The sequence below is a fragment of the Lygodium microphyllum genome, chromosome 15, assembly GCF_053477565.2.
Source record: "Lygodium microphyllum isolate KBCC chromosome 15, Lygodium_microphyllum_v1.1.10, whole genome shotgun sequence".
Classification (NCBI taxonomy): Eukaryota; Viridiplantae; Streptophyta; class Polypodiopsida; order Schizaeales; family Lygodiaceae; genus Lygodium; species Lygodium microphyllum.
The window spans coordinates 151,452,364-151,464,106 of record NC_141149.1 but is presented as its reverse complement, the minus strand read 5'-3'; the positions used below and the strand labels follow the sequence as shown (position 1 = coordinate 151,464,106).

At 45.1% G+C, this 11,743-nt stretch overlaps 1 protein-coding gene across 1 annotated transcript; it reads left to right on the top strand.

Annotated features, from left to right (window-relative positions):
* The first annotated feature begins 1,791 nt into the window (after positions 1-1,791).
* LOC148025228 (glucan endo-1,3-beta-glucosidase 2-like) lies at positions 1,792-4,412 on the top strand. Its single transcript, XM_087695028.1, has 4 exons — positions 1,792-2,370; positions 2,538-2,849; positions 3,850-3,886; positions 4,000-4,412. Exons 1-4 carry the CDS (start codon positions 2,295-2,297, stop codon positions 4,154-4,156), a joined length of 582 nt encoding a protein of 193 aa, XP_087551154.1. The 5' UTR covers positions 1,792-2,294; the 3' UTR covers positions 4,157-4,412.
* The last annotated feature ends 7,331 nt before the right edge of the window (positions 4,413-11,743 follow it).

Genomic DNA, 11,743 nt, shown 5'->3' with positions numbered 1-11,743 from the left:
CCCAAGCCTAGCAAAGCACGCTCGAACAGCGACTAGCCGCAAGTCGTAGGCCTCGACGTGCTCTCCCACAAATAATATAACTTTGTTCTTTTTAATGTGAAGTAGTAATTACATTCAAAAATAAAAAGAACAAACTTGATAGAGGAGGGGCCTCGATGTCACGCAGATGAAGACGCTGCAACGTCCTTCTCCCACGGTGCCTCCTGTGACTGGGCAACCTCCTGTAACGGCAGCCTCCTTAGAAGTTGCAGCCTCCTGAGACGCACATGAAGACGTTGCAACCTCCTGTCACGTTGATGAAGACGCTTGGGCCTCCTGAGATGTTGCAGCCTCCCACACAGGCGTCATGCTGGAGCCTCCTGTGTCTGGGCACGCTACTGTTTGAGGATGAAGTCATTGCAACCTACTGTCGTTGACCTCGGGAGTTGATGAAGACGCTTGGGCCTTCTGAGACGTTGCAGCCTGAGACCTAATGTGCCGATGAAGACCTAATGTGGGAGATAGTGTTGAGGTTGGGCATGAGACCTAATGTGCTGAGGCGCAGATGTTGCAGCCTGAGACCGGAGATAGTGTCGATGAAGACGCCGAATGGCCACGTCGACTGGGGGAGGGATGAAGACCACTGTGTGAGGGATGAAGACGCCGAATGGGCACGCTACTGTGGGTCGAGGGATGAAGACGCCGAACTGTGGGAGGGAGTCTCAGACGCCGAATTGGGAGATGCGCACGCTACTGTGCGAGCTGGGGGAGTTGGGATGCACACGCAACTGTGGGAGGGTCTTCACGAGCTGGGGGAGTTGGGATGCGCACGCTACTGTGGGAGGGTCTTCACGCCGAACTGTGGGAGGGATGAAGACGCCGAGCTGAGGGATGCGCAGCTACTGTGGGTATGAGAGAGAGAGAGAGAACGAGAACGGAAGGAATGATGAACGCCAGGGCATCTGGGACTTTGCATGCGCACACGATTAGACGTCACCCTGTTCGTTGGTGGTGGCACATTCTCTGGGCCCCTCCCAATTATAAGGAGTTAAGGCGTCTCCAGTTTCGCATGCGCATACATGTATTAGAAGTACCATCAATGGACACTTTTCCGGCTGGACGAGTTTAAGATTGTGGGTGGGCTCACCAAACAAGGATGGGTTTACTTCCCCACGGGATCGACGTCTGCACCGTGGTCGTGAGGAAGGGGATCAACGAGAGCCGTTGATCCCAACTCCCCGAGGTCATAAAGACCCTGTGGGAGATAGTGCTGAGGGGGGTGGGGGGTTGATGTGTCATTTGTGTCTCTTCTGCTACTGCTAGCCTGTAAGTGCTGGGCTAATGTGGCGGGACTCGGGAGGCTGGAGGGAAATCAAGCCGTTGAAGGCTGAAGCCTTTACTTCAGAAACGGGAACACTCGAAAAGTCGACTCGTCATACAAAGAAAAGAAAACTTTTTTATAAAGAAGCCGTCACACTCGGGGGGGGGGGGGGGCCGCCGGGGCGCAAGCATTTATGACGAGCACAAAATTTAATTGCTGCATTTGAAAATGCATATCGCAGAAGAGTCCAGACTTCGAAGAATCTCAAATCCAGGAAAAAAAGAAAAAAGGAACTGGGCACCCCAAAGAAATTCCTAAAAACTAAATGTCGAGGATGGATGTTCGGACTCCGGAGAGAATCGCTTTAATATATTCCTCGGGGACTTTCGAATGATGAAATGGGGTGGTGAAAAAAGAAATAAGCGAGGAGGGGGTCGGGACGACATTTTTTTACGCAAGGGGGGGAGTACAAGTGCCTCAGTACACACCAGTAAGAAAAACCAGCGAGGTACTGTCATTTCGCTGCTGCGAGAGAGGCAGAGACAGACTAGGCCAGAGAGCTGAGACCAGATGGCACGTACTCTTGCCTAGGTATTAGCAAATTTTCAATTCATTTCCTCTCTCTCGTGACTCGTGAGTCTCTCAGACTCTCTGTCTGGGTCTCTTTTTCTCTCTCTGGGGCACCTGGCCTGGTCGGCCCCTACCTAGCGGCCCTCTGGTTTTTTGCCTTCTTCTCGACTCAAGAAAACAAAACAACTTCAAGGGTTGCGGGCCGGGACGGGAGTTTCTTTTCCATTGCCCGTATGAACGCCTGTCTTGTCAATACACGGCAGTCCGGCCTCTTCGCATCCCCCCTCCCCTCTCTCTCTCTTTTCTCCGCGCGCGCGCGCTCTCTAGAGTATCTGCTCTTTTCTTTTCTCCTTTACTGTTCTGTACCTAGCCAGGCCCGGCTCGTCACGGAGAAGAAAAGGAAGGGAAACTTGGATTCGAAGCTATGGTGTCGGCAAAGCAAAGAGCAGTTGCCTGGGCTGCTGCATTAGCATTAGTGGTGGTCTGCTCCCAGTCTCATGGTAAGCCCCCCGGGTAGGATGAGCAGTCCGTCGTCATATTTATACGTACATGTATTCGGAAAATCGGATGATAGTCTATGGGTGAGAGAGAGAGAGAGAGGAGGAGGTGTCTTATTTGTTTCCTGGTGCGTGTGCGTGCGCATGATGATATTGTGTGCATAATACAGGTGGCGGGGCAGTAGTGGTGATGCGGCAACAGACGACGACAGGTGGCGGTGGTGGCAGCGCGGTTTGGTGTGCGGCGAGGTCGGACGCCAGCTCGACGGACCTGCAGAATGCGCTGGACTGGGCGTGCGGGCAGGGCAGTGACCAGGGCCAGGTGGACTGCGGGCCCATCTCGCAGGGCGGCCAGTGCTTCAGCCCGGACACGGTCGCCTCCCACGCCTCCTACGCCTTCAATGCCTACTTCCAGCGGATGAACCAGGCCCCCGACGCCTGCAACTTCAACAACTGCGCCCAGACCACCACCTCCGACCCTAGTCAGTACTTTCTACCTAGCGCAGCTACATTCTTTCCTAATACTCTCTCTCTCTCTCTCTCTCTATCTCCGCGTTAACTCGTCGTGCACTCACACGACTTGCATCAACATCACCTGCACGAGCTGGCATTGTTACACGAATCAATAACTACTTCGCGGCCTGTACATTGCCCTAGCCTTGCGGCTGATATGCATCTCTGTGTACGAGCTTAAGGCTTTTGAAAGCCCTGCTGTGGCTGCAGGGCTGTCGCGCGCGCGCCTAGGGGGGGAGAGAGAGTCGTCGCTCTGAAATCGTGGTTCACCGTCTCTCCAGGGCCGCCCCCTGAGGCTAAGGTAGAGGCAACAGCTCCTTCCCTCCTCCCAAAGCTAGTGAATAATGCGCCAGGCGTCCCGATAAGTGCTTTCCTATTCGGCTTTCACTGTATCATGTTATCCAACTGGCTTGGCTTTCCCGACGTAGAGTTTGAACACCACAGCCTTAAAAGCATTGACTTGCGAACAAACTTTCTAGCAGTAATGATTTCAGATACTCAACGGGACCTACTCGGTAGCTGCTAGGCACTCTAAAAGGCATTCGATTATTTAAAAAATAATCGTTGGCGGGGGCTTGTCGTAACCCTTTTTTCCGTCACGCCGGCCATGCTGCAGCTAACACGATATACTAGGTAACCTTTTAGGTGTAGAACGGCACTAAAAATTTGCGGAAGGTCCGGGGTAGGTTTTTAGCCAATGTACTGGCAGTGGCTGCATGTAGGTGTGTCTCCTGCACCGCCTCGCTACAGTGTGGGTGCAGTAATCCCGTGCTCAGTATTGCGAGTTTCAATGTTTTTGTCGCTTACAAAGATACGAGCAAGATACCAAGGGTCGTGTGATGCTTTTAGGCTTGCAAGTTGCTAGGCGAAAAGGAAGTGTAGCGAGTAAAGTGAGGCTTGTCTACAGTCTCTTGGGCGTTTTGAAATGGAAGATGTAAATTGAACCATTTGCATTCGTGCTCTTTGCAGGTACAGGCTCTTGTACTTACCCATCGAGTAGCTCAAGGTACGTAAACGCCCCTTGAGATTCCCAGTTTTGTATGGCTGCTGTTCTTCTGAATGTCCTGGAGCAAGTGCAACTCGCTATGTCTTTATGAGCTGGCTTTTTGCTTTCTGCAGCCTCGGCCTCTTGACAACCACAAACGCAACGTCTCCGACCAATTTTGGGGGTTCGGCGAGTGGGGCGACGCCCAATTTCAAGTCGTGGCCGTCACACTCATCAGCCCTGTTGCCATTCACCTTCCTTGCGCTGTGGACTCTTCCGCGTCTCATGTAGGGAGGCCAGGCCGTTCTCGTAATATATATGGGATGAGATGAGATGAGATGGGGCAGCCGACGCTCTTGCATTCTTGTGCTGCGGTGGAGCAGCAGCAGTGCGTGCTCTGCAGGAGAACGTTGGCGGAATTTTGTCGGTGTGCTGCTTCTTTTTGCCGCCAGCAGAAGCGTAGATGAAAACTGAGTGTACACGATATATCTATCTATCGTTCCCAAATTGCACCGCACCGTGAATGAGAAGGGCTTTCCTTTTGCTCCATACTGCTTGGGTGTCTCTCGCTTCTTCTCCACGGCTCGTGCAAATACTATATACAGTCAGACGTGTGGCTTGGCTTCTTAGTGGCATCCAATGTTAGCAATTCGCAAACAACGTGTACTCGATGCCGTGAAATAATAACAATGTGTTTTAAACGTCAAAAGTTTTTCACGGCCCCTTATCTAACTAACGCACGCTAAGCACGCATTACATTACAATATTATAAGTAGACTAATTTTCACGGTATGGTGTTTTCTTTGTTTTGACCTGGTTTTCGAGTATGTTGGGGGTGAGTGCAAAACAACTTTTTGCCATGTGAGTGGGCTGACCCCAGACCACAATCTTTGCTTAATGCTTTCTCCCTCTTGTTGTCTGTGCGCGCATGCGCGGCGCATGTCTCTCTTGTTGGTGTTGCCTCGTGCCATTATCCATAATCCAACCTTTTTGACTTTGCTGCTCTGGACGGATGTGTTTTTTAATGGACGGTTATCATGATCTTTGGCTGTGCTCGAACAAAATCACCTGGGAGATTTAGTCGTGATCTTTATCGAAATCAAATCAAAATTTTCCACTCACATACTTTTTCCACTTCTAACCAGAGCCAAAGCCAACTCAACATCAGGCCTATGTATTCTGGATTTGGAATTGATGGTTTAGTTTGGCGGGATATCCATCCATCTGACAGCTAAGTTTGTTGAAATGCCTTTCATTTATCTGGATTAAGTCTCTATCTACTCGGAAATGTAAGTACATCGTCCATAACCATAGTAAGAAATGACAAGCATCATCTTACGCGCATGTCATTTGACGGATGTCAAAATTTTAACCTTGGTTTTGACGAGCACTACGTTCAAAAACGAATTGTGTAGAGCATCTAATACATGGATTTTGCTTCTTTTATAGCTTTTTTAAAATTAAAGTGCAGTTTATTTATTGAGTAAAAAGATGGCATCTAGAGATGGACAGGCCCTGCCACATGGTTATCTACATTTAGTGAGTCTATGAAAGGCTACCTTGTACACATGACCTTTTTTCCTAAGTCTACCTAGTAGAGCAAGCGTATCCTCTTTACACATTGACTAGATCTTCTTTGCTAAGAGGCCCTTCCTTATACATCACTACTTTGTTTCTATTCTTTTAGAGTGGGGAAAGAACAATAGCCCTTATGATATTCCACACTTTAATAGTCTCTCCATCAAATTTCTTTGGATTGTTTAGGAGGGTAGCTTTGTAGTATTAGAAGAGAGGGTTGTTCGTTTTGGTATGAGTGTAGCATAGTGCACACAGCGAACTGTAATTCTTGAATTTAGCCACTTTATCTCTTGTAGGTAATTTCTTTGCCACAACCCTCCACAATAGCAGGTTCAGTCTCCTGCAAGGAGAGGCCGTTAGAGCTCTCTTCAATTTGAACTTCCACACCTAGGGGGAGGTGTTGGGATATTGATCTTTCCACTCTTTCGCAGCCTTGGAGGCAATGGTCTTGTTGGCTTTGACAAAATCCCTCCTTTTCTTCATCTTCCAAGTTGGTTTCCCTGTATGACTACCAAGACACACATTAGAGTTGTTTTGGGGCCAACTTGAGTGCCTATTAGCCAGTAGTCTTTAACTTCTTTAATCATGTGTTGGAGCAAATTAGCCAGTAGTCTTTAACTTCTTAGGTGAGGTTGAACTTCAGTTGTATGTCCTCCTTGTCCATGACTTTGCACTCTTGTTGGTCTAGATGGACTACAACATTGTATCGTCCTTTCTTGAGTTGCCTACTTGCCAGTCCAACAATATAAGCTGCTTCCTCGACACCTCAAGCAGTTTGTGGACAGTGGGTTAACCTTTGAACTTCATCTTATGCCCAACTATAAGAATCCTATCTCCCCAGCCAAGATTTAATGTCGTATCACCATTAATTCTTGCCATCATAATATTGACCCAGGGCTCATTAGATCCTAGTCATAGGAGCAGTTTAAAGAGCATCCTTTCAGACTTGTCCTTTATGGGTTCAAAACCAAGGCCCCCATCAGTAATTTCAGAGGTGATCCACTCCCAAGAGATACTATGCATCCTGTTTCTCCCCATATTTCCGTAGAAGTTCCCTTAGCATCATGTTCACCTTTTTCCACCGAGATTTCTCAAATGGGGTGATAGAAGCAACAAACATCATTGATGGTGAAAGTATTATGTCAAGCACCACAAGCTTGGTACCAAAACTTAAAGGCAGCTTGTCATACTTGGAGATCTTGTTTTCAACTTTAGATTCCAACCAACTAAATTTGTCCTTGGTGGAAGCACCTAAAGTAAGAGGGGTTCCCAAGTATCTAGTTTGCACCCGACTCCTTCAATCTAGTTCGGGGGGTCCTCCCCTCCAAGAAACAGGATCTCAGATTTGTGCTGGCTGATCAGCTCACTTGAGGCATTGGCAAAGAGCTCTATGGTACTAAAAAACTCTTCCACATTTTCCTTACAAGCTTCTATGATGGAAGAATTATCATTTGCAAAGAGTTGCGTACAGAACTGTTTTCCATGCGGTAGGGGAAGGTCTTTTAAGAAGCCCTTGTGAACCTTCCAATCCAACATCTTGAGTAGAGCATCTGTGGCAATAGCGAACAACGGGGGGCAATGGGGCACCCTTGAAATGAAACATGAGACATAAAGCCATTCACACTGACTTTAGCAGAAGCGTTAGTGAACAAGGTTGCAATCATACTAACAAACCCAATTCCAAAGCCAAGTTTATGCATAACAGTTAGGAGAAAGTCCCACCTCAACCTGTCATAAGCTTTATCAAGATCCATATTGACAAAGACAAATTTCCATTGGTGCTCAATAGCATGCTCCATAGCCACAACAATGTTGAGGATGGCATCCTGAATATTTCTCCCCCACACAAATCCATATTGAGCCCTATGCAATACATCTTTTAACATGAACTTGACCTTGATAGCCAGAGCTTTAGCAATGACTTTGTAAGTTACATTTAGCATTGTTAGTGGCCTCTAGTGCTCGAGTTTAGTTCTAGCTACATTCTTAGGTACGAGCTTAATGAGGCCCTTATTGAATTCAGCAGGAATTTGACAATCCTTGATGCATTTATTTGCTAATGTACATAGGTCATTTCCATAGGCAGGACTTGCCCCTCAATTGAAAATGGTTTAGCTAATTTTAACAATGCAAATTTTAACTCCTCAATTGAAAATGGTTTAGCTAACAAAGTAGCAGTTTCGGCATGTACAACAAGCTCAATAGGCTCCATCAATAATTGCAGATTGCGCTCATACTCTAGGTCTATTGGTTGAAGCCGAACAATACTTGAGAGATGTCTAACAAAGACACCAACAATGCATACATCATCGTTGTGCTCCTCTCCCTTGCATCCACCATCGAGCTAATAGTCTCTCCACATTGCTTTTGTTTTAGAGCATGGAATAATGCAGGCGTGGTAGCATCATCCTTGATCATAGCCCTCCCCTTTAATTGTATCTTGATAGCGTTCCTTTTCTTGCTTTCCTCATTCCTCAAATAGCTATTGATTTCATGCAATATCACAACCATGTAATGGTCACCATGTGTCACTTGCAATGCATTACTAACACACTCCCTTGCTTTAACGGCTAGTTCATATTGTCCATGTCTTTCCCTTGCTATCCTCCTACCATGGCTTTTGGCTAGACTAGTAATAGCATTTATGCCATTCTTGACTCTGACAATCGGGTCCTTGACCTCTTTAATGACATTGCTCCATTGTGCATGCATCTTCTCCATGAACTTTTCATCTTCAAGAAAGGAGCAGTTAAAGCGAAATGGAGGACCGTGCTTAGCCCCATTGGTCCTTATCAACTTCACTATTACCTGAATAGGCAAATGATATGATGTAGTACATTCGTTGATGGTTTGGACCCTCGGTTTGGGTGCAAGCCACCACCCCCATGCATTGCATAGGCTCTATCAAGCCTGGCAGTGTGCCAGTTATTGTCTTCTTGCTTATTGTGCCATGTAAAGGTTGCATTTCCACCACCTGCCGACATCAATTCCAGGTCTACAATATCGAAGTCTATGAAGAGCATCCCATGCCGTTCTTTCTTTAAGAAGCATCGTGTTAGCCTTGTGAGATCTATTAGATTCATGCAGAGTCATATTCCAATCCCCTACTAAGACGGCATGCTATTGTGAAAGAATGCTGGCAAGTTCCTCCCACACATCGGCTCTACTGTGAGAATCATTGGGACCATAGACATACCAAACGTTAAAGCAAATCCCACCAAAGACAATTCGGATGCCCAAGAATGCATCTTCGGTGGCAGAAAAGATCAACACAGGTTTGACTGTCTCTTTTGCCATTATCAAGGTACCACCCTTCCCTTTGTAGTTTGCTCTTACAAAGCATTTGTAACCATTAAATTGCATGCGTTCCATATTAGCATTGCCAATTTTTACCTCTTGTAGAGCGAGTATGTCTGGCTTTCTCATAGCAAGTAGCCTTTTGAACGTACTCTTTCTGCCTTCTGAGCATAGTCCCCTGACATTCCAGGAGATTAGAGTGATTTTCTTGGATGTGTCAACCATAATAAAATTTTCAATATAGCTCAACCATATCATCTTCATCATCATGCAATGCAACATATACATTACGGTCCACCAGAGGCTGTCGAGCTTCTTTTTTGTAGGCCATCAGGTTCTTTGGTTTAGCGGTCTTGCGCTTTGGAGGATCCTTGCTACCATGTTTGATATTTTCTTTATCATTGGCAACGATTCCCTTGCCTTTGTCTCTGCCCACTTGCTTCCATTGGGACCCGTTGTCCTTATTGTTGTTTTTTCTTTCTGTATTACCAGCTTGCCTTGTGGCCCCTTGCATTTTTTCAACCTCTTTATTCTTTTGTTCACCCTTCTTCTCTGCAGCGGGTTCCTTAACAGGCGATTGCCTGCAGCTTCCTTTGCTGTGCAATCTCATGCAAAGTGCTCAGTCTTCCTGCAAATATAACAACCATCTAGAAAGGAGCTAAACTTGACCTCGATGCACAGTTCTAGACCATGTGGGTCAAAGACTTTCAAATATTATGGTACCTCTTTTCTGCGATCCCGGAGTATGCATGCTTTCTTTTCCACCTTGAGTTTTCCATCATGCATGGTTGGAATGTAGAGCACTCTTCCCAAGGTTTTTGCAAGGATACCGAGGTCACCATCCAACCAGTCAAGTAGATCAGGAAAAGTAATCCACATCGGACATTCATGCAGTAGTGAATTATTAGGGTTAAAGCAAGGGCTCCAAGGCATCTCATATACATAATTTCCTTTGAAGTCGACCGCACCACTCACGCTCTTGTTTAGAGCTAACAACAGCCAGAAAGAATCCTCTACCCAGAAGCTTATACTGCATAAGAATGGCTCTCCCATGATACGTAAGAGCAAACCACTTGGGAAACTCATCTTTGCTTGGAACCTTCCCCATAAAATAGAGAAATAGGCCACAAGTAGAGAGATCAGCATACCTGCGCTTGATCCTCTGTATTGATAGAGCGACTAGGGCTTTGTATACCTTGCCACCTTTGGTTGCGGCTTCGTTCTTTTTGTCTTTGGTGATGAGTTCGATTTTCTCTCTGATCTATTTCTCCACCTCTTCCATATTGACTTGGTCATTTTCAATAGCATGTAGATAGTCGTACTCCATGCTCTCACCATTGCGAGGGGCCTTCACTAATTGTTCTGCTGTAAGTTCACCCCCCCCCCTCGCTTCCCTCCTCTAGCAACATGCATGAAGGTAGCTATGGGGGCCCACCCTAATAGGGGCACGCCATGGCAACCAAGTCGTGTCAAAGGGCACACGCCCAAGTCGCTGCGGGTGTAGGTTCGAGCGGACCACTTCTTTTATAGCTTTGAAGTGATGTTCTTGCTTACTAATGTGATTTTTCCAAGCCTCCGTGTTCCATAATTAGCAACAATTCATAATTGTTAAGAAAATACATCCCATGCTTTGACAAAATGTGCTATATGGGAAAACCACTTGTTAGTGCCTTGAGAGAAAATAAAAATTATGAGTGCAAGTTGAAATATAAAATAGATTTTGACTACAATTATTCTCATTATTCTTGGTTTACCTCAAAAGTAAAATTGAGTTGTGAAGTTCTATCAAAGCCTTTATGCATTTGTTTGCTACTACGAGATTATTAGCCACATTGGTTGTACATCGACATGATTCTTCTCAACACTCTTCGATTGCATTGTGTTGCGTACTATTTGAAGTAAGAGAGACCTTGTACCTTTTGCCCCTACCATTGTCATAGTGCTTAACACAACACTTGGTTTTCTAGTAGAACCATCTAAAAGTATTGCAAGCTCAATGAAGTAAGTATAATTCAAATAAAATGAAGTGATAATTGTGTTCAATATTCCCATCTCTATAAAGCAATACTTTTGATTGACCTGAATTTCATATCTCTATGTGCAATGAAGAAATTTGTACTCTATTCAATAGAATTCAGGATGGCCTCCCAATTTTGATGAAGTTAGAGAAAACTTGTATCTTTTTGCCCTCTCCCATCTCGATTTTCTACACAACCATCTAAAAGTATACTAGGCTTGATAAAGTATGTATAATCTATATGTATAGCAATAATTTTGTCCAGAATTCTTGTTTCTAAATGCAATGCACAAATTTGTACTCTATTCAATGGAAATTGCAAGATTGCCTTCCAATTCTGATGCTAAAATTCTAGGAGTACTTTTGCTTCCTCTTATCATTGTCCAACTTTTGACTTTGCCCCTTAATAGGGCTATACTGATTTTTTGTATTCGGCCACTTAAAAGAGGTCATTTGCCACTGTTGCTCCTCTATACATTCAAAATGTACATTTTGGGACCTTCTAAGTTGGCAATCAAATGTTGTTGCACTTCAAATGACCCAAGGCCTTCCACCTCATGGTGCTCACCTTTATCCTTGTGAACCAACAATTTTCAAGGTTTCTTTGGTATTTGGGAAACTACATTTTTATATTCTCAAGGCTCTAATTAGGTGCTTTTATTGCATGAATCCACCATAGACTATCTTTAGATTGGACACTTGAAGACTTACTATGAAATGACCAATCCCTTGCATATTGTAGAGTGCTATTCATGAGTGCAATGCTTATCCTTTTTGTTTTTTGGTGTTTTAATATGTGACTTCTCTAGTTTTATTATGAATCTAAGCTTGCCCTTAGTTTTCTCTTTTTTTTTAAAAATTCTTGAGTCAGGTCATAAGCATGTACCATTGTCATTCTTACATTCTGAGATCTATCCAACATTTTCATTACATTGAAAAGTATATGAACATTTCTTTCCCTTTTTAAAAGACATTAAATCATTGAT